Raw genomic sequence first — 27,392 nt, forward strand, 5'->3', positions numbered from 1 at the left:
TGAACTAGGAGGAGTAGGCCACTCGGCCCCTCGAGCTTGTTCCATCATTCAACAAGATCATGGCTGATCTGATTGTAACATCAACTCCACATTCCCACATACTTCCGATAACCTTTCAACACCATTCTTATCAAGAATCTTTCTATCTCTGCCTTAAAAATATTCAAAGACTCTGCTTTCACTGCCTTTTGAGGAAGAGTTCTAAAGACTCCCAACCCTCAGAGAAATTTTTTTTTCCTCATCCCTGTCTTAAATGGGCAACCCCTTATTTTTAAACAGTGACCCCGAGTTCTAGATTCTCCCACAAGAAGAAACATCCTTTCCACATCCACCCTGTCAAGGCCACTCAGGATCTTAGATGTTTCAATCAAGTCACCTCTTACTCTTCTAACTTCCGGTGTAAACAAGCCTAGCCTGTCCAACCGTTTCTCAGAAGACAACCCGCCCATTCCATGTATTAGTCTAGCAAACCTCTGAACTGCTTCCAATGCATTTACAACCTTCCTTAAATACGGAGACCAATACTGTACACAGTACTCCAGATGTGGTCTCACCAATGCCCTGTATAGCTGAAGCATAACCTCCCTACTTCTGTATTCAATTTCCCTCACAAATAACAATAACATTCTATTAGCGTTCCTAATTACTTGCTGTTCCTGCATACTAACCTTTTGTGATTCATGTACTAAGACACCCATGTCCCTCTGCATCTCAAAGCTCTGCAATTTCTCACCATTTAGATAATATGCTTCTTTTTTATTCTTCATTTGATACAGTGCCACACAACAGACCTGTGAGCAAACCTGTAGCTCATGGAATAAAAGGGACTGTAGCAACATGGATACGAAATTGGCTGAGTGACAGGAAACAAAGAGTAGTGGTAAATGGATGTTTTTCGGGCTGGAGGAAGGTTTGTAGTGGAGTTCCCCAGGGGTCAGTGTTGGATCCCTTGCTTTTCCTGTTATATATTAATGACCTAGACCTTGGTTGTTACAATTAAGTTTAGAACTGGCTTATGAGTTGAAGACAGTTTGTGCTAACAGACAGAAGACACAGACAGCTGTGGTGTTCAGACACCTGAGAAAGAGCTCTCAACCATTTAAACTGAAGGAATAGGATTTTAGTCTGTTTAATTATTATCTCTCAAAATTCTAAAAAAAGTCAAGCCAAAATAGAGATCTCTGGTCATTTAAATTGGAGAAAGGGACGTTAGACTGTGACAATCTTTTGTCCCTCAAAAAACTCTAAAGTCAGATTGATTCTGTTGAAAGTGTTTGCAAGTCATAAATTCGCTGGAGAAGGAAAGCAACATTCTGTGAGGACTTCGAGCAACATACTATGAGGACTTCGAGCAACATTGGACTGTAAATTTGCAAGGACTCTAATTTTTTCTATTTTAATTGTTGTTTATATCTTCATAGTGTTTAAGAAATTAGGTCTTCTAATTAAACAGTTCATTTATGATTTAAAAAGACACCTGGTTTGGTTAGCCTCATTCGGGGGTTAATAGATGGTACAATTTGGTTGGGTCTTTCTTTAATTTGGAAAGTTTTAAATGATATATTAGTCAATCTGTGGAACGATGGGATTAAATTAACAGTGCGTTCGTCCCACCACAATCAGAATCGTATATTTTGATTAGGGGCTTTGAAAGGAGCAGTCGGTCGTAACAGTATGCAGACGCAAATCAGTTGCATGTTAACGATGACTGATGTATCAATACAAGATAGGACAGAGAGCAGAAAATCTTCCAAATCTTGTATTTAGGTACGAGCTATGGCTCAGTTTTTTTTTATTTGCTTCATGGGATGTGGGCATCGCTGGCAAGACCAGCTTTTGTTGCCCATCCCAATTGCCCTTGAGAAGCTATTGGTGAGCTTCCTTCTTCACTGTTGCAGACCATCTGGTGCGGGTACACCCACAGAGATGTTAGGGAGGGGGTTCCAGTTAGGGATGTTGATCCAGTGACAATGAAGGAAAGGCGATATATCTCCAAGTCAGGATGGTGTGTGGCTTGGAGGGGAACTTGCAGTGAGTGGTTTTCCTGCACGTCTGCTGCCCTTGTCCTTCTAGGTGGAAGTGGTCACAGGTCTGGAAGGTGCTGTCAAAGGAGACATGGTAAGTTGCTGCAGTGCATCTTGTATATGGTACACATTGCTGCCATTGTGTGGAGAGAGTAAATGTTTAAGGTGGTGGATGGGGTGCCAATCAAGCGGGCTGCTTTGCCTTGGATGGTGTTGAGCTTGCTGAGTGTTGTTGGTGCCGTGCTCATCCAGGCAAGTGGAGAGTCTTCCATCGCACTCCTGACTTGTGCCTTGGACAGGCTTTGGGGGTTCAGAAGGTGGGTTGCTCGCTGCAGAATTCCCAGCCTCTGACGTGCTTTTGGAGCTGGTCCCGTTCAGTTTCTGGTCAATGGCAACCCCCAGATGTTAATAGTGGGGGATTCAAAAATAGTAATGCCACTGAATGTCAAGGGGACATGGTTATATTCTCTCTTGTTGGAGATAGTCATTACCTGGCACTTGTGTGGCATGAATGTTACTTGCCAATTATCAGCCCAAGCCTGAACATTGTCTGGGTTTTACTTCTTCCTTATCAGAGGAGTTGCAAATGGTACTGAACATCGTACAATTATCAGTGAACATTCCCACTTCTGACCTCATGGTGGAGGGAAGGTCATTGATGAAGCAGCTGAAGATGGTTGGGCCTAGGGCAGTACCGAGGAACTCCTGTAGTGATGTCCTGGGCTGAGGTGATTGGTCTCCCACAACCACAACCATCTTCCTTTGTGCTAGGTATGACTTCAACCAGTGAAGAGTTTTCCACCCCCGATTCCCATTGATTTCAATTTGGCGAGCGCTCCTTGATACCTTGGTCAAATGCTGCCTTGATATCAAGGGCAATCACTCTGACCTCACATCTAGAGTTCAGTTCTTTTGTCCATGTTTGGATCAAGGCTGTAATGAGGCAGGAGCCGAATGGTCCTGTTGGAACCCAAACTGAACATCAGTGAGCAGGTTGTTGCTGTTTAAGTGCCGCTTGATAGCACTGTTGTGGATCCCTTCCATCACTTTGCTAATGATCAAGATTAGACTGATGGGGCAGTAATTGGCTGGATTGGATTTGTCCTGCATTTTGTGGACAGGACACACCTGGGCAATTTTCCATGTTGTTGGGTAGATGCCAGTGTTGTAGCTCACCTGGAACAGCTTTTCTAGGGCGTGGTTCATTCTGCAGCTCAAATCTTCAGTACTACAGCCAGGATATTGTCAGGGCCCATAACCTTTGCAGTACCCAATGCCTTCAGCTGTTTCTTGATATCACGTACAGTAAATAAAATTGGCTGAAGTCTGGCATCTGTGATGCTGGCGACCTCAAGAGGAGGCTGAGATGCATCATTCACTCAGCACATCTGGCTGAAAATGGCCACAAATGCTTCAGCCTTTTCTTTTGCACTGATCTACTGGGCTCCCTCATCACTGAGGATGGGGATATTTGTGCAGCCTCCTCCTCCGGTTAGTTGTTTAATTGTGCCAGGACTGCAGAGTTTGATCCGATCCGTTGGCTTGGCTCTATCTATTGCATGCTGCTTCCATTGTTTGGCATGCAAGTATTCCTGTGTTGTAGCTTCACCAGGCTCACACCTCATTTTTAGGTATTCCTGCGCTGCTCCTGCATGCTCTCCTACACTCTTTATTGAACCACTGTTGATCCCTGGGCTTGATGGTAATAGTTGAGTGAGGGATATGCCAGGTCATGAGGTTACAGATTATGGATGAATACAATCTTTCTGCTGCTGATGGTTCACAGCACCTCATGGATGCCTGGTTTTGAGCTGCCAGATCTGTTCTGAATCTATTCCATTTAGCAACGTTGTGGTGCCACACAACATGATGGAGGGTATCCTCAGTGTGAAGACGGGACTTTTGTTTCAATAAGGATTATGCGGTGGTCTCTCCTACCAATACTGTCATAGTCAGATGCATCTGAAACAGGTAGGTTGTTGAGGACAAGGTCTAGAAGGTTTATTCCTCTAGTTGGTTCCCTCACCACCTGTTGCAGGCCCAGTCTGTCAGATATGTCCTTCAGGACTCAGCCAGCTCGATGAGTAGTGGTGCTACCAAGCCACTCTTGCTGATGGACATTGAAGTCTCCCATTCAAAATACATTCTGTGCCCTTGCCACCCTCAGTGCTTCTTCCAAGTGGTGTTCAGCATGGAGAAGTATTGATTCATCAGCTGAGGGAGGACAGTAAGTAGTAATCAGCAGGAGGTTTCCTTGCCCATGTTTGACCAGATGCCATGAGACTTCATGGGGTCCAGAGTCACTGTTGCGGACGACCAGGACAACTCCCTCCCGACTGTATACCACTGTGCTGCCACCTCTGGTGAGTCTGTTCTGCTGGTGGGACAGGACATATCCAGGAATGGTGATGGTGGTGTCTGGGACATTGGATGTAAGGTATGTTTCCATGAGTATGACTATGTCAGGCTGTTGCTTGACTAGTCTGTGAGACAGCTCTCCCAACTTTGGCACAAGCCCCCAGATGTTAGTAAGGAGGACTTTGCAGGGTCGACAGGGCTGGGTTTGCCGTTTCTGGTGCCTAGGTCGATGCCGGATGTTCCGTCCGGTTTTATTCCTCAACTTTTGTGCAGCGGTTTTGTACAACTGAATGGCTTGTAAGGCCATTTCAGAGGGCAGTTAATAGTCAACCATGTGGCAGTGGGTCTGGAATCACTTGTAGGCCAGACTAGGTAAGGTCGGAAGTTTTCCTTCCCTGAAGAACATTTGTGAACCAGATGGGTTTTTATGACAATTGATGATAGTAATGGTGACTATGAAACTGAGACTGCTTTACAATTCTAGATTTTTTTCATTAATTAATTGGATTTAAATTCCACTAGCTGCCATGGTGTAATTTGAACCTGTGTCCCCAGAGTACTTGCCTGGGTCTCTGGGTTATTAATCCAGTGACATTCCCACATCACCTGTTGTGGGACCTCATAAAGAGTGGACCAAAGGAGGAAGTGATGATGCGTCACACATGAACCAGTTAGTTGTGGGTGGAGCCCAACAGGTGTGTGCAGGTGTGCTCGTGCAGTAACTGTTTGCATATCTATGTTCTAGATAAGTTATAATAAAACCCACATTTTCTTTGGATATTACTGTGAATCTTACAATAGTTCACATTCCAAAAAGGCAAGTGATTTAACATGATGGGGACGTTTGGGATCTATTTTTTCTGAAGACCACCAAATATTACAGCATGGCAATGTTTGATTTTTTTTTCTGAAGAGCACACCAAGGGCTGAATTTTGTTCAGCTCCCAACGTCAGGCTCTGTGGTGGGGGGGTGAGGAAGACTAGAGCAACCACGGCCCACCACTGAGCCCGACGCCAGGATTGCTGGGCCCGATCTTCCCGGTGGTGGCAAAGCTCCGTGCCAGCACCCCCGCCGCTCGGCGATGGGACCTGACTTTAGATATTAAAAAGGGGTGTTTGATGCATTAAAACCGAACCCGCAACGATCTTACCAGCAGTTCCAGATCTCCAGTGTGACGGGTGGCAGTCATGCACCTTCACTTTCCTGTCCAGGGAAAGCTGGTGCCACCACAGTGGGGAAGGGGGAAACCCAGCATTTTTAGTGTAGTGGTGGGGGTGGAGGGGAAACGGGGTAAACTCTGCATTTTTAGTGTGGGTGGGAAAACGGGGTCAACTCTGCATTTCTATTGTGGGGGGGGGGGGGGAAGAGTGGTGAACTCTGCACTTTTAGTGTGGTGGTGTTGGTGGGGGGGGGGGGGCGGGGGGGGTAGGGGTCCAGTCTACAATATTAGTGTAGTGGGGGGGGGTAGGGCAAACATTTATTTTCAGTGTAGTGGGGGTGGGGGGATGGGGGAGATCTGCATTCTCTGAGCAGGCTGGCAGCCCTTTAAAAATGGAGCCAGCGCTTGCGCAGAGACAGCTGACACTGTTCACAGTGTCGCTGAGGCTGCCCCTTGCCTATTTAAATGAGCCACCGCACTCAAGATTGAGGTGGTGTAGCGGTACACAGCCCGCATTTTTCTCGCCTGCTGCCGCTCCCAGCAGGGGAAATACAAAATTCAGCCCTGAGAGCGAACAATGAACAGCAGGCTGCCTACCTAGAGAGGCTGAAGATCCAGCAGGAGAACAGTTAGCAGGAAACCCCACAACAGTGCAGCGAGCTAAGCAATAGACAGGTCCCCGGGAGATGTTGAAACTCTGAGTACAGTTGGCAATAGCCAGGAGATTGGAGCTTTCAACTAGTCTGGCAGTGGGTCGAAAAAAATGTGAAAAGCAGTAGCTGAAGTCATTACTTTTTAATTTTCCCTTTCTTTTGCTTCATGGGCAGGGCCTGAGCCAAAAAGAGAGGGAAGATCTCCACCGCGCCACTGGACATCCACAGCACAGTGAGAAAGCCCGGTTGTGGCAGCAGCTGGTACTGCAAGCTGCAGTCCTCTTTTTTAAAAAACCCTCTGTTTAAAAAAAAAAGTAGTCTCACTCTTAAAGTGGCAGGCCTGCAGAAAACGATTCTGTCTAAACAAGAAAAAAACAAGTGTGCTTGTGGAAAAAAACTGTGAAAAGACCTATGTTGGGTAAACAAAATCATCCAGACAATAGCTTTCAACCAGTTATAGATTGGTAGGCATCAGACGTAGCGTCTGAATTGAGACTGTTCCGACAGCAAATGGAACCATTTCCTGGATCAAGTGAGTGAACCAGAGAAACAAGTTACCAAAATTAAGATCGCACTGGGCTTACAACGGATCTATACATCAGGATTGTCAGCTGAGGATCAGAAGGACCCGAGCAAGATGTGGACATTCCTGGAACAGCAACTGAAGATAAAGATAAATTTCCGAGTACATAGCCTTGAGCTTATAACCTACCGGCAAAGGCAAGATGAGTCCATTGACCCCTTTGTTGCAAGGTGCCGAGACAAAGCTCAAGAATGCAACTTCGTAGATACTGAACTGTCAGAACGGGTCTGAGAACTAGTAGTCACATCTACCCCAGGCCTTTCAAAAAGACCTGCTAGAAAAGAAGAAATGTCACATAGATGCACTACTCAATAACGGAAGGAAATTTGAAGCCATCATGGTTGGGCGCCAACAGTTACAAGCATTGGGGGTATCGATGACAATTGGTATGGTAACCAAGTCTCAGAGGTCTGCTACACCTTGTGGCAAATGTGGCCTGATTCACTCAATTCGCAGTTGTCCTGCATATCAGGACCAGTGCAAAACTGGTGGCATGCGAGGACATAGGGCAAGGCAGTGCAGAAGGCTGAGCTCAGATACTGCACACAAGAATGGTGGCAGATCACATGCAAGACAGGATGGCAAACACAACAAAAGATATGCCAACACATGACAAAAGCCCAAGCAAGTACATCAGGTCAGCAGACAGACAGATTGCAAGGAGGACATGGGTGAAGAGTGCACTCGTGCAAACAGCGAGCAAGCATTCCACATAGTTAATTTGGATCAACATGTCAATGCAATCAGATGCATTCTCCATGATCGGGATTACTGGAGCAAGTGCAAATATTCTGCCCATTGTTACGAAAGTGCCTTTGTGTTTTCTTGAATATATTTTTTGAGGATTTATTTTTGAAAGATTGAAGAAATGTTAAACTTTGGGGTTTTCAAAGGGGGTCAGATAAAGGCCACTTGACTTTGAAAAAAAAGAGTCCCTGGAAATGTTTTTTTTAAAAAAAGGGGCACTGAGAGGTCTTGTAAGGAAAAGAAGCCTTTCTGGAAAACCACCTGACTTCCAGCTCAATATACAACAGAGAACTCTGCACACCTGGAGAAGTTGTTCACGAAGAAGTGACAGGTCAAGGTTGATGGAGGTCAAAAGGTTGACCTCCTCTTGTCGGTTTCGTTTTTGAATGGTTTTGAGTTGGGGTTGAACTGTATAAAACGGGAGAGAACTTCCAAGGAGAGAAGAGAACTTCCAAGGAGAGAAGAGAATTCTCAAGGAAGGAGAGAAGACCACAACCCAGCTCAGATTTCTAGCACCTCTCTAAAAGACCCTCAGAAGTCCACTGTATCAACTCATTTCATCTTCTGTCTTTGGAGAAAAGCCTGCTAAATTAATTCTCATCGCCGCCTGAAAAGGACTGTTCTAAAAGATCCCAGTGATCCGTCTACCTGTACTCGAAGGCCAGATTGTATGCCAGTTTTGGAACACAACATACCTCACCTGCTCTTTCTTCAAGAATGAGCTAATATTCAGGCCAAGCATTTTCATTTCTATTATAGAGCCCTAAACACTAAAGTCCATTTATTTTTCCAGTTAACCAGTGTATGTGTGTGAGCATGAGCGGGCTAAGATAAACAAAAGGAACTTTAATATTTCAATATGTGTGTTTATGCTTTACTTCATTGCTGGTTAAGACTTGTTTTATAATAAACTGATCATTTTGTTGTTTATTAAAGAAACCTGGTTGGTGTTTAATTCTGGGCTAAAAATAGAGTCTATGATTGACTATATTGGTAAGTGGGAAAAAATTTAAATATATGTTGTGGCGCTAGAATAAACAGGCACTCCTTCCACCTCGGTTGTAACACCATCAGTATACTGAAGACTGAAGGACATGCACTTAAAGAAATGGGAATCTATGGTACAACCCACCATGACTAGGCTGACTGCCTACAATGGTTCTCCAATCAAGTGCATTGGAACAGTGCAGCTACGGGAGCTCCAAATGGCTACCACAAATGTTTTATAGACACAACGGGACCAGCCGTCGCAGAACTTCCAAGATGCCGAGATTTACGAATTGTGACAATACATGAGGTCAGCACCACACTGAAATGAATGGAAGGTTGCAACACCGAGTGCATTGAGTCAGTTAGAGACCTGAAACTACTCAGATAGGTTTGATGCAATTGGTGATTTTAAGGGTGATGCCACATAGCACGTGAAGGAGGATGCAGTTCCTACTATTGACGTGCCAAAGATGTGCAGCATGTACATTCAAGAGAAGCTTGAACATACAAATTAGGAGCAGGAGTAGGCCACTCGGCCCTTTGACCCTGCTCCGCCATTCAATAAGTTCACGGTTGAACTGATTACTCCACATTTCCACCTACCCCCTATAACCTTCAACCCCCTTGCTTATCAAGAATCTATCTACCTCTGCCTTAAAAATATTCAAAGACTCTGCTTCCACTGCCTTTTGAGAAAGAGAATTCCAAAAACTCACGACCCTCTGAGAAAAAATATTTCTCCTCATCTCCGTCTTAAATGGGCGACCCCTTATTTTTAAACAGTGACGCCTAGTTATAGATTTTTCTAGTTTTGAAGTGGAGCTGGATGAGATGGAGCACAATGGAGTCATCTGCTGAATGCACCAGCATTCCGATTGGTGCAGCTACAATACCTGCGTGCTGAAGAAAGATGACAATCTCAGTATTTGCTTAGACCTGCGACGACTGAATTTAGCCCTCAAGAGATGCCTGCATAAAATCCCACCCTGGAGGAGCTGAATCCTAAGTTTATTGGTGCTATGTACTTTTCAAAGCTCAACGTGAAGCATGGCTACTGGTCTGTCCACTTAGCCAAGAAGTCCCAGCTATTCACAACTTTTAGAACGCCATTTGAGAGATACAGTTTCAAATGGTTCCCGTTTGGTCTGTGTGTCATCCAGGATATTTTCCAACAATACATGGACAGGATAACGAAAAACGTCCTGGGCTGTATCTGTATAGCCGATGATACTGCGGTGATGGGGAAGATCATGGCAGAGCATGACCAAAACATGCATCTGCTTATGCTGGCTGCTCATCGTGGGGGTCTTGTGTTTAATAGCAAGAAGTGCCAGCTCAACGTGGGGCACATCAACTTCTTTGGGTCGATATTTTTTTTTTAGAACATTACAGCGCAGTACAGGCCCTTCAGCCCTCGATGTTGCGCCGACCTGTGAAACCATCTGACCTACACTATTCCATTTTCATCCATATGTCTATCCAATGACCACTTAAATGCCCTTAAAGTTGGAGAGTCTACTACTGTTGCAGGCAGGGCGTTCCACGCCCCTACTACTCTCTGAGTAAAGAAACTACCTCTGACATCTGTCCTATATCTATCATCCCTCAACTTAAAGCTATGTCCCCTCGTGTTTGCCATCACCATCCGAGGAAAAAAACTCTCACTATCCACCCTATCTAACCCTCTGATTATCTTATATGTCTCTATTAAGTCACCTCTCCTCCTCCTTCTCTCCAACGAAAACAACCTCAAGTCCCTCAGCCTTTCCTCGTAAGACCTTCCCTCCATACCAGGCAACATCCTAGTAAATCTCCTCTGCACCCTTTCCAAAGCTGCCACATCCTTCCTATAATGCGGTGACCAGAACTGCACGCAATACTCCAGGTGCGGTCTCACCAGAGTTTTGTACAGCTGCAGCATGACCTCGTGGCTCCGAAACTCGATCCCCCTACTAATAAAAGCTAACACACCATATGCCTTCTTAACAGCCCTATTAACCTGGGTAGCAACTTTCAGGGATTTATGTACCTGGACACCAAGATCTCTCTGTTCATCTACACTACCAAGAATCTTCCCATTAGCCCAGTACTCTGCATTCCTGTTACTCCTTCCAAAGTGAATCACCTCGCACTTTTCCGCATTAAACTCCATTTGCCATCTCTCAGCCCAGCTCTGCAGCCTATCTATGTCCCTCTGTACCCTACAACATCCTTCGGCACTATCCACAACTCCATCCGCAAATTTACTAACCCACCCTTCTACACCCTCTTCCAGGTCATTTATAAAAATGACAAACAGCAGTGGCCCCAAAACAGATCCTTGTGGTACACCACTAGTAACTAAACTCCAGGATGAACATTTGCCATCAACCACCACCCTCTGTCTTCTTTCAGCTAGCCAATTTCTGATCCAAAGCACTAAATCACCTTCAACCCCATACTTCCGTATTTTCTGCAATAGCCTACCATGGGGAACCTTATCAAACGCCTTACTGAAATCCATATACACCACATCCACTGCTTTACCCTCATCCACCTGTTTGGTCACCTTCTCGAAAAACTCAATAAGGTCTGTGAGGCACGACCTACCCTTCACAAAACCGTGCTGACTATCGCTAATGAACTTATTCTTTTCAAGATGATTATAAATCATGTCTCTTATAACCTTTTCCAACATTTTACCCACAACCGAAGTAAGGCTCACAGGTCTATAATTACCAGGGCTGTCTCTACTCCCCTTCTTGAACAAGGGGACAACATTTGCTATCCTCCAGTCTTCCGGCACTATTCCTGTCGACAATGACGACATAAAGATCAAGGACAAAGGCTCTGCAATCTCCTCCCTGGCTTCCCAGAGAATCCTAGGATAAATCCCATCTGGCCCAAAATTGCTAACACCTCCTCCTTGTGAACCTCATTCCCATCTAGCCTGAGGCTGAATCTCAGTATATATTCTGGCAGATATATTCTGCCACAGGAATATACCTAGACCAAGATAAGATCGAAGATGTCAGAGCCATGCCAACTACTCAGGACTCAGAATGAGGTCAAGGGCTGTCAACTTTTTGGCCTAGATCATCCCCAATTTCGCCAAGCGAGCAGCTTAGGGAACTAATGTGTAACGACATCCCTTGTTGTGGCAGTAAGACGACCAGCTGCCAAGACAGCATGCTACAGTATTTCGACCCAACCAAAGAGACCACGCTCGAGGTTGATGCGTCCCAGAAGGGATTAGGCGTCTGCATCATGCAGGAAGGAAAGCCAATCTTCTTTGCAAAGAAGTTGTCGCAAACCCAGTCCAATTATTCTAATAATAAAAGCAAAATACTGCTGATGCTGGAAATCTGAAATAAAAACAGGAAGTGCTGAAAATACTCTGCAGGTCTGGCAGCAAATGTGGAGACAGCAACTGAGTTAACGTTTCAGGTCTATGACCTTTCATCGGAACTAGCAAAGATTAGAAATGTAATAGGCTTTGAGCAAGTGAAATGGGGAGGGGGAAGAAGAACAAAAGGGAAGATGTGTAATAGGGCAGGAGAGATTAAATGACAAAGATGCCATGGAACAAAGGCAAAAGGAGTCCTAATAGTTGTGTTAAAAGACAAAGCATTAGTCCAGAGAGATGTTAATAGCAGTATAATGAACAACTCTGTCCAAAAGCAAAAATCTGAAAAACATGTTTAAGACATGCCCATGGTTAAAAAAAAATACAAAAAAAAGCAGTCATGCTCTGAAATTGTTGAACTAAATGTTGAGTCCAGAAGGCTGTAGAGTGCCTAATCAGAAGATGAGTTGCTGTTCCTCGAGCTTGCGTTGAGGTTCACTAGAACACTGCAGCCGGCCCAGGACAGAAATGTTGGCATGGGCGCAGGATAGTGAATTAAAATGGCAAGCAACTGGAAGCTCAGGATCATGCTTGCGGACTGAGCAGAGGTGTTGTGCAAAGCGGTCACCCAATCTGCGTTTGGTCTCCCCAAAGTACAGGCGACTGCATTGCAAGTAGCGAATACAGTATACTAAATTGAAAGATGTGCAACTAAATCGCTGCTTCACCTGGAAGGCGTGTTTGGGGCCTTGGATGGTGAGGATGCATGCGATTGCATGGGAAGGTGCCAAGTGAAGGGGACGAGGCATTGGGGGTGATGGAGGAGTGGATCAGGGTGTCGCAGAGGGAACGATTCTTTTGGAATGTGGACGGGGAAGATGTGTTTGGTGGTGGCATCACGCTGGAGGTGGTGGAATGGCCAAGGATGATCCTTTGGATGTGAAGGCTGGTGGGGTGGAAAGTGAGGACACGGGAAACCCTGTAACGGTTCTGAGAGGGAGGGGAAGGGGTGAGGGCAGAAGTGCAGGAAATGGGTTGGACACGGTTGAGGGCCCTGTCAACCAGTGTGGGGAATCCTCGGTTGAGGAAAAAGAAAGACATGTCAGAAGCACTGTTGTAGAACGTAGCATCATCAGAACAGATGCATTGGAGATGGAGAAACTGGGAGAATGGAATGGAGTTCTTAAAGGGGGCAGGGTGTGAGGAAGTGTAGTCGAGTACAGCGAGAGGCTGTGGAAAGAGATCCAGCCAAAACAAGGAAGAAACCCTGCTGCTTAATCTGCACTTCAACTTGCTGCAGCAGAGAACTGAAAGTGACCACCACTTCTAGTGGAAGTCTTAACCACCAGAATATCTACAACGCCTCAACAAATTCAACACTACCACCACCAGGCCTGTACCTTTAAAAGAGACTGTCCTGAGAAAATTCCACAGGTTTACCATATAGCACAAACACCTACTACATCTTGAACTACATCCTATCCTTTTGACTCTATCTGTTCTTGTCTCTGTGTATGTGTGAGCGGTTGCAATCATTTAGGGAATTGTGCAAAAATACATAGGCTTCCCCATAGTTAAAAAAAACTATCATTTGTTTATTTATTTGACCCTAAAAAACACTTAGTGATTATCTCAACATTATACCAAAACACGAGTGCAGTCAGTTGGGAGGTGAAAAGTGGGAACCATCCTTAGAGCCTGTCTGTAACAAATTGGGGGCTCCAAGCCGAGATTCTGAACAATCAGAAATGGCTGAAGACACTGGATACTGCAAAGGCTATGGGTGCTGACAACATTCTGGCAAAAGTACTGAAGACTTGTGCTCCAGAACTTGCTGCGACCATAGCCAAGCTATTCCGGTACAGCTACAGCACTGGCATCTACCCAGCAATGTGGAAAATCACCTAGGTAGGTCCTGTCCATAAAAAGCAAGACAAACCCAACCCTACCAATTACCGGCCTATCAGTCTACTCTTGATCATCAGCAAAGTGATGGAAGGGGTCGTCGACAGTGCTATCAAGCGCCACTTGCTTAGAAATAACCTGCTCAGTGAAGCTCAGTTTGGGTTCCGCCAGGGCCACTCAGCTCCTGATCTCATTACAGCCTTGGTCCAAACATGGACAAAAGAGCTTAACTCAAGAGGTGAGGTGAGAGTGACTGCCCCTGACATCAAGGCAGCATTTGACCGAGTATGGCATCAAAGAGCCCTAGCAAAACTGCAGTCAATGGGAATCAGGGGGAAAAGTCTCTGCTGGTTGGAGTCATACCTAGCACAAAGGAAGATGGTTGTGGTTGTTAGAGGTCAATCATCTCAGTCCCAGGACATCAAGGCGGGAATTCCTCAGGGTAGTGTCCTAGGCCCAACCATCTTCAGCTGCTTCATTAATGACCTTTCTTCAATCATAAGGTCAGAAGTGGGGATGTTCACTGATTATTGCACAATGTTCAGAACCATTCACGACTCCTCAGACACTGAAGCAACCCATCTCCAGATGCAACAAGACCTGGACAGCATCCAGGCTTGGGCTGATAAGTGGCAAGTAACATTCGTGCCACACAAGTGCCAGACAATGACAATGTCAAACAAGACAGAATCTAACCATCTGCCCTTGACATTCAACGGCATTAACATCAACGAATCCCCACTATTAACATCCTGGGGGTTACCACTGATCAGAAACTGAACTGGACCAACCACATAAATGCTGTAGCTGCAAGAGCAGGTCAGAGATTGGGAATTCTGCAGCGAGTAACTCACCTCCTGTCTCCCCAATGCCTGTCCACTACCTACAAGGCACAAGTCAGGAGTGTGATGGAATACTCTTCACTTGCCCGGATGGGTGCAGCTCCAACAACACTCAAGAAGCTCGCCATCATCGAGGGAAAAGCAGCTGGCTTGATTGGCATCCCATCTACCTTCAACATTCACGCCCTCCACCACAGGCACACAGTGGCAGCAGTGTGTACCATCTACAAGATGCACTGCAGCAACTCACCCCAAGGCTCTTTTGACAGCACCTTCAAAACCCACAACCTCTACCACCTAGAAGGATAAGGGCAGGAGATGCATGGTGTTATGAGTGCTTCCATATTTTTAAGTATTTTTTGATGACTCATGTATTTTAGAGCTAGACATTGGTTTATTTTGGGTAAACTGTAAAAACAGTATGGATGGGTTTCTACCAGGGTCACTGAAAGGTCTGGCTTTGAAAACAAACAGTTACTGGAAGGCACCTATTTTCAAATAATTACCCAGCAGGGGTTGTTTTTGACTTGGGGAAGATGTTTATAGAGATGTGACAGGTCAAGATATATAGAGGTCAAGAGGCTTGTCTCTTATGACATTGTTTATGGTTTCACTTTGGACAGTGAGTTGGGATATGGAGAATAGTTTGAAAAGATAGTTGGAGAAAACTTGCCAAGAAGAACAAACCACCCCAACTCAGTCTGTTCCAGCAGTTTGAAAAAGCCTGCTAGTTTTCCATTTCTCAAGAAGCTGAGAAGCAAGTGTAAGAAGCAGACTAAACTGTTGGCACATTTTTCCTGCAAGGCATGTATCTGAATCCTCTATTGCTGCATTTCCTGGGAGTCTACCCAAACTGATCTTCAACGTCACCTGAAAAGAACTGTTCTAGGAAAATTCCAGCGACAGCCATCTATATGCATTTGAGACACCAAACTAAAACAAAAGGACATCTTTCCATATCTTCTATTTCTTCTTCAAGAAGTAGGAAGTATTTAACCCAAGTGTTTTTTTTGTCTTTTTTTTGTAATAGTGCTCAAAAACACAAATCCCTTTATTTTTCCCGGTTAACCGGTGTATGTTTGTACATGTGTGTGAGTGTCAGGGGCTAAGGTCAAAAGGGAACTTTAATATTTCAATCTGTGTGCTTATGCTTTACTTTATTACTGGTTGAGACTTGTTTTTATAATAAACTGATAATTTTGTTGTTTATTAAAGAAACATTGTTGTGTGTTTTATTCTGGGAGAAACAGAATAATGATTGACCATATCGGTAACTGGGAAAATTTAAATATACGTTGTGATCTGTGGAGAAGTGGAACTAGGATAAACAGTGCACTCCTCCCGCCCCTCAGTCATAACAATAGGAACACCACGACCTGCAAGTTCCTCTCCAAGCCACATACCATCCTGACTTGGAACTATACTGCTGTTCCTTCATTGTCGCTGGGTCAAAATCCTGGAACTTCCTTCCTAACAGCACTGTTGATGTACCTACACTCCAAGGACTGCTGGGGTTCAAGAGGCAGCTCACCACCACCTTCTCAAGGGCAATTAGGGATGGGCAATAAATGCTGGCCTAGCCATTGATGCCCACATCCCCCAAACGAATAAAATAAACCTTCTCTGGATTGAATTCCATTTGCTACTTTTCTGCCCACCTAACCAGCCTATTTTCCTGCAGTCTACAGCTTTCTTCTTATCAACCACACAGCCAAATTTTGTTTCAAATGCAAATTTCTTAATCATACTCCCTACATTTAAGTCTAAATCATTGATACACACCACAAACAGCAAGAGAACTAGTACGGAGTCCTGCGCAATCCCTTTGGAAACAGCCCTTCCAGTCACAAAAACACCCATCCATTATTACCCCTGCTTTATGCCATTGAGCCAACTTTGGACTCAACTTGCCACTTTCCCTTGGATCCCAGGAGCTTTTACTTTTCTGACCAGTCTACCATGTGGGACCTTGTCAAAAGCCGTGCTAGAATCCATATAAACTGCATCAAATGCGTTACCCTCATCGACTCTCCTTGTTACCTCTGTAAGAAAATTCCATCAGGTTAGTCAGACACGACCTTCCCTTAACAAATCCATGCTGATTGTCCTTGATTAATCTGTACCTTTCTAAGTGGCGTTTCATACTGTCCCTCAGAATTTGTTCCAATATCTTGCCCAACAGCAAGGTTACACTAACTGGCCTGTAATTACTCGGTCTATCCCTTCCTCCCTTTTTAAACAATGGTACAACATTAGCATCTTCCAGCACCACACCTATAGTCAGAGTGGATTTGAAAATGAAGGTCAGAACTGCCGCTATTTTCTCCTATGCTTCTCTTAACAGCATAGGATACATTTCATCCAGGCCTGGCAATTTATAGTCATAGAATGGTAATAGCACAGGAGGCTGCCAGTCAGCCTGTCAAGTCTGCGCCAGCTCTCTGCAAGAGCAATTCAGCTAGTCCCACTCCCTTGCCCTTTCCTCATAACCCTGCATTTTTTCTCTCTTCAGGTGCTTATCTATTTCCCTTTTGAAAGCCACAATTGAATCTACCTCCACCACACTCTCAAGTAGTGCATTCCAGATTCTAACCACTTGCTGTGTAAAAAGGTTTTTCACGTCGCCTTTGGTTCTTTTGCCAGTCACCTTAAATCTGTCCCCTCTGGTTCTCGCACCCTCCACCAAAGGGAACAGTTTCTCTCTATCTAGACCCTTCATGATGTAGAATACCTCTTTTCAACAACCTCAGCTTCTCCAATCTATCCTCATACCTAATGTCCCTCATCCCTGAGACCATTCTTGTAAATCTTTTCTGCACCGTCTCTAAAGGCTTTGCATCCTTCTTAAAGTGCAGTGCCCAGAATTGGACACAATACTCAAGTTGAGGCTGATTCAGTCTTTTCTAAAGGTTCATCGTAACTTCCTTGCTTTTGTACTGTATACCTCTATTCATAAAGCCCAAGATCCCGTATGCCTTTTTAACCACTTTTTCAACCTGCCCTGCCACCTTGAACGATTTGTGCACATATACCTCAGGTCTCACTTATCCTGCATCCCCTTTAGAATTGCACCCTTTGGTTAATATAGCCTTTCTCATTCTACCTACCAAACTAAATCACTTCAGATTTCATAGAAACATAGAAAATAGGAGCAGGAGTAGGCCATTCTGCCCATCGGGCTCGCCCCGCTATTCAAAAAAGATCATGGCTGATCATCTAATTCAGTACCCTGTTCCCGTTTTCTCCCCATATCCCTTGATCACTTTCGCATTAATAAATATAATATATTTAATGACTTGGCCTCCACTGCCTTCCACAGGTTCACCACTCTCCGAGTGAAGAAATTTCTCCTCATCTCGGTTCTAAATGGCATACCCTGTATCCTGAGACTGTGACCCCTGGTACTGGACTCCCCAGCCATTGGGAACATCCTCCCTGCATCTAGCCTGTCTAGCCCTGTTACAGTTTTATAGGTTTCTATGAGATCCCCTCACATTCTTCTAAACTCTGGTGAATATAAGCCTAGTCGACCCAATCTCTCCTCATACGTCAATCCTGCCATCCCAGGAATCAGCTTAGTAAATCTTCTTTGCACTCCCTCTGTGGCAAGAACATCCTTCCTCAGATAAGGAGACCAAAACTACACACAATACTCCAGATGTGGTCTCACCAAGGCCCGGTATAACTGCAGTAAGACATCCTTGCTCCTGTACTCAAATCCTCTTGCAATGAAGATCAACAGAACATTCGCCTTCCTAACTGCTTGCTGCACCCGAATGCTTGCTTTCAGCGACTGGTGTTCAAGGACACCCAGGGCTCGTTGCACCTCCCCCTTTCCCAATCTATCACCATTCAGATAATAATCTGCCTTTCTGATTTTACAACCAAAGTGGATAACCTCTCATTTATCCACGTTATACTGCTGCCATGCATTTGCCCACTTACCCGACTTGTCCAGATCACACTGGAGCCTCTTTGCATCCTCCTCAAAGCTCACATTCCCCACCTCAGCTTTGTGTCATCTGCAAACTTGGAAATGTTTCTTTGCATTAAGTTTCATCCGCCACTTGTCTGCCCATTCCAACAGATTGTCTATATCCTCTTGAAATCTATCACTATACTCCTCACAATTCACAATATTTCCAAGCTTCATATTTCCTCTCTCACAATCTTTATCCCATTCAATATTTCACATTCCTCCTCCTTAACTACAATGTCTGCATCATCACCCTCTTTTGTGAAGACAGACACAAAGTATTCATTGAGAACCATGCCCGCGACTTCCACCTCCACACAGAGTTTATCGTTTTGGTCTCTGATAGGCCCTACTCTTTCCTTAGTTATCCCAATGCTCTTCATGCTTTTATAAAACAGCTTTGGGGTTTCCTTGATTTTACTTGCCAAGATTTTGTCATGCATTCTCTTTGCTTTCCTAATTTCCTTTTAAATTTCACCCCTACACACACTACACTCCTCCACACCTTTTGCAGTATTTAGCTCTTGGTTAGAGTCATTTATGGCACAGGAGGCGGCCATTTGGCACATCGAGTCCATGCCAGCTCTCCACAGAGCTATGCTGTCAGTCCCACTCCCCGGCTTAATCCCCGTAGCCTTGCTAGTCTATTTCTCTCAGGTGGCCATCCAACTTCCTCTTGAAGTCTCCGCTTCCACCACCCTTGTGGGCAGCGAATTTCAGGTCATTACCACTCGCTGTGTAAAAAAGTGCTTCCTCATATTCCCCCTACATCTTTTGTCCAAAACTTTCAATCTGTGTGCCCTCGTTCTTGTACCATTTGTTAATGGGAACAGCTTTTCCTTGTCTAACTTATCTAAGCCTGTCATAATCTTGTACACTTCTACTAAATCTCCTCTCAATATCCTTTGTTCCAAGGAGAACAAACTCAGCTTTCCCATCCTAACCTTGTAACTAAAACCCTCCATCCCTGGAACGATTCTGGTAAATGTCCTCTGCAGCCTCTCAAGGACCCTCACATCCTTACTAAAGTATGGTAACCAGAACTAGACACAATACTCCAGTTGAGGCCTAACCAAAGCTTAATGAGGTTCCATATAACTTCCCTGCTTTTGTACTCAATGCCTCTATTTATGAAACCCAAGGGCCCATATGCTATACTAACCACTCTCTCAATATGTCCTGCCACTTCAAAAATCTATGCACATGTACTCCCAGGTCCCTCTGTTCCTGCACACTCTATATATTGCCTCTCCCTATTCCTTCTGCTAAAATGCATCATCTCCCACTTGTCTGTATGAAATTCCACCTGCCACCTCTCTGCCCATTCTGCTAGCCTAACTATGTCCTGTTGCAGGCGGTCCATATCATCCTCACTGTTTGCCATACCTCCAGTTTGGTGTCATCAGCAAATTTTGAGATTCTACTCTGTATTCCAAGAGCCATGTCATTTATATATATCAAAAAAAGCAATGGTCCCAGCACTGACCCTTGGGGAACACCACTGTCGATCATCCTGCAGTCTGAAAAGCAACCATTTACCGCGACTCACTGTTTTCTGTCCACAAGCCAATTTTTATCCAACTGGACACTGACCCTCCTATTCCATGAGCTTGAATTTTCTTCACCAGCCTTTTATGTGATACCTTATCAAATGCTTTCTTAAAATCCATATAAACAACATCCACTGCATTCCCTTCATCAAAAAATTCAATTACATTAGTCAAACAGGATCTGCCTTTTACAAATCCATGGCTATCCTTAAATAATTTGAACCTCTCTCAATATCCATTGATATTTTCCCTGATTATTGTTTCTAAAACCTTACCCACCACTGATGTTAAACTAACAGGCGAGGCTTGTATCTGCTAGAGTTTAGAAGAGTAAGAGGTGACTTAATTGAAACATATAAGATCCTGAGCGGTCTTGATAGGGTGGATGTGGAAAGGATACTTCCTCTTGGGGGAGAATCTAGAACTAGGAGTCACTGTTTAAAAATAAGAGATTGCCCATATAAGACAGAGATGAGGAGAATTTTTTTCTCTCAGAGGGTCCTGAGTCTTTGGAACTCTCTTCCTCAAAAGGCAGTGGAAGCAGAGCCTTTGAATATTTTTAAGGCAGAGGTAGATATTCTTGATAAGCAAGGGGTGAAAAGTTATGGGGGGCAGGTGGAATGTGGAGTTGAGGTTGCAATCAGATCAGCCATGATCTTTTTGAATGGTGGAGCAGGCTCGAGGGGCCGAGTGGCCTACTCCTGCTTCTTGTTCGTATGTAACTAGCCTGTAGTTGCTCGGACTGTCCTTACACCCTTTCTTGATTAATGGTGTCACATTTGCCACTCTCCAATCCTTTAGCACCTCCCCCATATCTAGGGAAGATTGGAAGATTATGGCATGCCCTTCCACTATCTCCACCCCCACTTCCTTTAGCAACTTGAAATGGAAGCCATCCGGTCCAGGTGACTTATCTACCCTAAGTATAGCCAGCCTTTCCAGTATCTCATCCCTTTCAATCTTTACCCTCTCCATTGCCTGTACTCTCTCCGCTTCTACCGATATTTTGTCAGGTTCCTCTTCTTTAGTAAACACTGACACAAAGTACTCATTAAGTATTCTAGCCATGCCCTGTGCCTCGAATAGGCCCCACTGCACCTCTTACTATCCACTTACTATTTACTATTTACATGCCAGTAGAAGATTTTGGGGTTCCCTTATATATTGACTGCCATTCACCTGACATGCATCATACACCATCTTCTTTTGTTTAATCACAATTTCTATTTCCCTTGTCATCCAAGGAGCTCTGTTTTTGGATCCCCTACCTTTCGTCCTTGTTGGAATGTACCTAGCCTGTAACTGAAGCATCTCTCCCTTAAAGATAACCCATTGTTCCGTTACAATTTTTCCTGTCAGTCTTTGGTTCCATTTTACCCTGTCTGGTTCCCTTCTCACCACGTTGAAATTAGTCCTCTTCCAATCTAGATGTTCTACCTATATCGTTCCTTGCTTCTCTGCATTATGAATCTAAACCTTATGATATGATGATCACTCTTACCCAAGTGCTCCCCCAGACACTTGGCCCACTTCAATTCCCAGCACCAGATGCCTTCTTTCTAGTTGGGCTGAGAACATCCTGATCAAGGAAGTTCTCCTGAACACACTTCAGAAATTTCTCCCTGTCCTTACCCTTTAACATTATCCTAATCAACATTTGGGTAATTAAAGTCCCTCAATATCTCTGGTTTCCTTGCAGATTTGCTCCTCTGTCTCATATAGAATGCCCCTCATAACGTGATCATACCCTTTTTGCTCCTCAACTTTAACCAAATGGATCCTGTCTTCACCCCTTCAAGGACATCCTCCCTTTCCAGCACTGCAATTACTTCCCTAATCAGGACTGCCATCCCACCTCCCTTTTACCTTCTCTATCTTTTCTGAAGACTTTATATCCTTGCATATTATGTCCCCAGTCCTCACCGTTTTTAAGCCACCTTTTCATTATTGCCACTACATCGTATTCCCATACTGCTGTTTGTGCTTGTAGCTCACCAACCTTTGTGTGTTTACGCACATGCATTGTTATCTAATATAAGCTTCCTTTTTTGCCTTATCCTACTCTGTATGCTCCTTGACATCCTGGGAGCTCTAGATTTGAGAATCTCACCCTTTTTCTTTGTGGGAACTTATTTGTTCTGAACCCACACTATCTCCTGCTCAAATGCCTTCCGCTGCTCTGTCACTGATTTATCTTCGGGTAGCTGCTTCCAGTCCACGTCTGCTAACTTACCTTCCGGGAGAGCAGCGGAGAGGAGCGGACCTGCTGGAAGAACACGCAGCGAGGAGCAGATAAATAGAGCCCAAGGATCGCGGCCTAGAAGGGGCATTGATTTAAAGTGATTGGGAGAAAAATTAGAGGGGAGGTGAGGAAAACCTTTTTCACCCAGAGGGTGGTGATTGTCTGGAACTCACTGCCTGTAAGGGTAGTTGAGGCAGAGACCCTCAACTCATTCAAAAGGAGTCTGGATATGCACCTCAAGTGCCATAAGATGCAGGGCTAAGGACCAAAAGTTGGAAGGTGGGATTAGAATGGGTGCATCGTTTTTTGGCCGGCACAGACACGATGGGCCAAGTGGCCTCTTTCTGTGCCTTAAACTTTCTATGATTTCTATAAATCTCAGCTCAGCTTCCCATAACTCAGTCAAAAAGCTTTTAAATAAATTATGCTGCATTTCCCACAGGAACTGAAATGTCAAATGTCCAAAATAAGGGTTCAAACAAAATAGAAAATACATATTTAACAATGACATGATTAAATGTATCCACTCATTTGTCTTTTCTGTCTTTTAATGCCTTTATCATTTTTGCTTGAAGGCCTCAGCTGCCCAAAAACCTGAACTAGGAGGTAATATGTTTTGCCAGAGCTGTATCTGAGAACTCAGTTTGGATTGTACAGTTTGACCATGTGCAGTATACTTAATAATCAATGATACATGAGTGCCATTCAGCCAGCTGTACTGATGAACATGTTTCTCTAGCTTCCAGCACTTTTTACTCAGTAGCTTTTCTTAAAATCATTTTGAAAAACAAGATGACCAATTTCAAAAGCTTTGTTAAATTTATGTTGATTTTAAAAAAGACTCAGTGTTAGAGACAAAATGAATATATGAAAATGTTCTGATTACATGTCTGTTGTCGCTTTTGTTTTGATTCTATAAACATTAGAAAGTGTATTCAGATGAGGGCAAGAGACAAAGAAACACTGGGGCTAAAGAGAGCAATAAGTGAGAGAGGCTTCTTGTTAGTATTAGTTTGTTTTTAAGACAGCAGTTGAATTTTGAAGTCAAATAACACTCCTACTTGGAAAATGTAATTATTAATTTCTTACGCCTGTGAGTCAGATATCTAATTGCTGATACCTACGGAACAGAGACAACAGCAGACAGATGGTGTCTTTCCTCAATCTAAGTTGTTTTTACTTTAAACAGTAAGTTGAATTTTGAAAGCAAAGCCTATTTGAGGTAGACACATAGGAAGGGAGGTAGGAAATTCACTGGTTGAGGGAGGGTGAGAGGGTCTTTAGCAGATTGAGTGTCAGTGGGGGAGTAGAAGGAGGTTTAAAGGTGAGGAGAGTGACAGCAGAGAAAAGGAGAGGGAATTATATAAGGAATGAGCAGGTATTCCAAAGGGGAAGGAAAAGTGAGTGATGGAGTGAGAGGATGATAGTAAGTGGGAAAAATAGCTGTAAGGTGAAGTAGTGGGAATCTAATAAATGTGAGGGAGTGGGAAGAAGCATGAGTAGTTAAATGAGGGGATGTGGAGGGAGCCACTAAAAGCCATATTTTCCCCTCAAACCTACCTTAAATGCAGCTCTTTACCACATTACATCATGCCACCCATCATATCATCAAAAGGAAAGACAAGAGAGCTGGAGAAACAGAAGAAGGCAGAGAGAAAAGGAAAAAATGGCTAGAAGAGTACAGAAAGAGAAATACAGGCATGGAATGAATCCAATTGGCTAGATACTGGTATTTATGTTGGTAGGGACTACAGGAGGAGGCTGAGCTTTAAGATTAGGAATGCAATGTGACGTAGCTGATCTGTAATGTTATGGGATTTATGGAGGAACAGCTATGACGTACTGTTTAAAAAAAATTGCAGTTGTTACGAATTTCTTGACTGTTGTTGAATTCTGATTGAACTCAGCTCTGTTATGAGTTTCCCAACAAAACATTAGTTTGGAAATTTTGTTATAATAAACTCATTTATTTTGATCATGACTTCATCAGATGGCACTTAGAAAATAAGTCTGCACTTCTGGGACCCACCTAAAGCAGCCTTTAGTCTTTCCACAATCATCTACCCGAATTTTTGCAAAAGGGTCCACTGGAGGAGGGGATGGGAAAGCATAACCTGCAACACAAAAATAGAAAATACCATAATCAAGACCAAAAAACTCACATATCTGACACCATGTGACTGGTTCAACAAACAATTTTTTGCCGGATAACAGTTAATTTTACTTCATCTCACTATCATAAACAAAGATTACCATCTAATTGTATGTTCATTTAATAACACCAAAAATTCAACTTTTATAAATGAGACTTCTGCAGCAGAAAATCACTGTTGAATTTGCACTGTCACGAAATAGATTTATGAGCAACTATTTTCCTTTTTCTTTTGATATAAAGTCACAGAGTTAAATTCACAGTAAGAGGCTACATTATTGGCAACTGATACAAAAGCAAAATACTGCGGATGCTGGAAATCTGAAACAAAAACAGAAAATGGGGAAATATTCAGCAGGTCAGGCAGCATCTATGGAGAGAAAAGCAGAGTTAACATTTCAAAACTGGAAGAAGTGAATAGAAGCTGGTGAGGGCTGGGAAACTGGAAACTGTTGAAGTGGTGGAGGGCATCGGAAGAGTCAGCAATGTAGGTGGGAAGAGACCGGACAAGGGGAGTAAAAAATAGAATCGAGATGGGAAGAAATCAGTTCAGTGGGGCAGGAACAGGCTGAAACAATGGGTCTACCAGAGCAGTCTTGTTTTTGGATTTTGGGAAGGAGGCAGAAGCAGGCTGTATGGAGTTGGGAAACCATAAGGTTGGAGACCGTGGAGAAAAGATCTTCAGAGGAGATGAGGTCAGTGACAGTCCTGGATACAATGGCTTAACGTTCAGTAATGGGATCATGGTCCAGGCGGAGGTAGGTGAAGTGTTGAAAAGTTGGCATTTGGCCTCTGCTCGGTAAAGGTCAGTGCTCCAAACAACAACAGCACCACCTTTGTCAGCAGGTTTGATAACTATGTTAAGGGTGGACCTGAAAGAATAGAGTGCTGCAAGTTCAGAGGGAGATTGGTTAGAGCTAGTGAGGGGAGTAGAGAAATTAAAATGGCCAATGTCACACTGACAGTTCTCAATGAAAAGATCGAGGGAGGGTAAGAGGCCAGAGGGAGGGGTCCAAGTGTAGGAAGAATATTGGAAACATAGAAAATAGGAACAGGAGTAGGCCATTCGGCCCTTTGAGTCTGGTCCGCCATTCATTATAATCTTGGCTGATCATGGCTGGAGACGAGTAATAGAGTCCGCTGAGTGGGGGGGATGACCCTGACCAAAGAAGTGGGCGTGGAGCCAATGGAAGAAGAGCTCACTGTCATGTCTAGCTCATGGGGACATAAGGGGATGAAGCTGAGGCCTTTGCTGAGGACAGATCGTTCAGAGTCAGAAAGGGGAAGGTCAGGGTATTGTGAATGCAGGGCAAGGGGTAAGATTGGAAGAGATGGGGTCAGAGGGAAGGGAAGGGGAAGAAGGATTCAGATGGGTGTTTGCACCCATGAGTTGTTGAAGTTTGCAATCTTTCACATCTGAAAGAAATATAAAAAGTTTTTTGTTAGAAGTTCCAAATAAGGCAAAAGATGAAATGAAACTGTGGACCAGGACAGCTTTGAGATAGAGTGAGTCGGTGTTGCTTAAGAGAGAAGTCAAGAGTGTGCATGTGGCGGCACATGGCGTTGAGAGAGAATCTTAGGATGTGGCGAGAATAATGGCTCAAAGAATGCTGAATGTTGAGGAGATATCTGTAATCATGGGTGGATCCGAAAGACGAAGGGTGGAAATTCAGTTGGAATCCATGTGGAATAAGTTGGAGCTGGAGATAGTTGCTGAGGAAGGAGGTATGGTTGTGAAAGTGAGTTTTGGTAGTAACCTGAAAGCAATGAAGGTGAACAGGTAGAAGAGACAAATGGAAATACTGTCGGAGAGAAGAGCAGAACTTCTTCAAGGTGCGTATTCCTGGGAGAGAAGTGGCAGGTTACATTATTGGCGACTAATATAATAGCAAAATATTGTGGATGCTGGAAATCTGCAACAAAAACAGAAAATGCTGGAAATACTCAGCAGGTTAGGCAGCATCTGTGGACAGAAAAGCAAAGTTAACATTTCAGGCCCCTTCCCCCCACCCCCTCATACCTTTTTTCTGTCCCAAATATTTGTCCAATTTTTTGTTAGAAGGATATCTGCCACAACCACTTGGTGTGGCAAAATATTCTCAGCTCAGCAACTCTCTGCATAAATAAATTTCTCTCCTCACTCTCTTTGTCACAATTTTAAACTGATGTCAGATTCCCCAGCTAGCAGATATAATCTTCCCTATTCACCTTAGCAAATCCCTTGGTGATTTTTAAAGGCTCTATTAAATCTTCTCAGTCTTCTCTGGAAATTGTTCCAGTATCTCCAGTCTCTCTTCATCATCACCTCTTCTCATCCTTAATATCATCCTGGTGATTCTATAATGTACCCTCTGTATGATTTTAATATCCTTTCATTATGGGGTGCCCAAAAACTCTATACTGTATTCAAGTTGTGGCTTCATTATTACCTTGTACAAATTGATTATCTCAAAGTTCTTATATGCCCCTATATATCCCATAATGCTACTGATCTTGTTATCTAACTGCACTTGGATTTTATGTATTTTAACCCACAAGTCTTGTTAATTCACAACTTTGTAATCTTTTCTTGAATTGTACACTCGCATTCCTTATTTTTCCTCCCAAAATATAATCCCATTAAGCTCCCAAATTGCATCTGCTGCCAGTCTGCTTATTCTGCAAACCTGCCAATGTCCTCCTGAATTCTTTTACTATCACCCTTCCAAATGTCATGCTCACATAAAGTGCAGTGATTGAAAATATAAGAACACAACCTGAAGAGTTATAAAAATGGACTTTTCTTTTTTTTTTAAAGTGGACAATGGGCTTCAAAATGGCTGCCAAAAGTCAAAAGACCTGGCAGTGTATATTCAAACTGTCTTACTGTCTGGCAGGGACAGAAG

At 43.9% G+C, this 27,392-nt stretch overlaps 1 protein-coding gene across 1 annotated transcript in view; it reads right to left on the reverse strand.

The window, feature by feature from the left end:
* The window catches only part of LOC137346777 (DOMON domain-containing protein FRRS1L), a 56,916-nt gene that overhangs the window by 25,157 nt on the left and 4,367 nt on the right, over positions 1-27,392 (reverse strand). The window contains exon 2 of the mRNA XM_068010612.1: positions 24,383-24,469. Within this exon, the coding sequence (XP_067866713.1) occupies positions 24,383-24,469 (87 nt within the window). The remainder of the gene's footprint in view (positions 1-24,382; positions 24,470-27,392) is intronic.

Source organism: Heterodontus francisci, chromosome 2 (genome assembly GCF_036365525.1).
Source record: "Heterodontus francisci isolate sHetFra1 chromosome 2, sHetFra1.hap1, whole genome shotgun sequence".
Classification (NCBI taxonomy): domain Eukaryota; kingdom Metazoa; phylum Chordata; class Chondrichthyes; order Heterodontiformes; family Heterodontidae; genus Heterodontus; species Heterodontus francisci.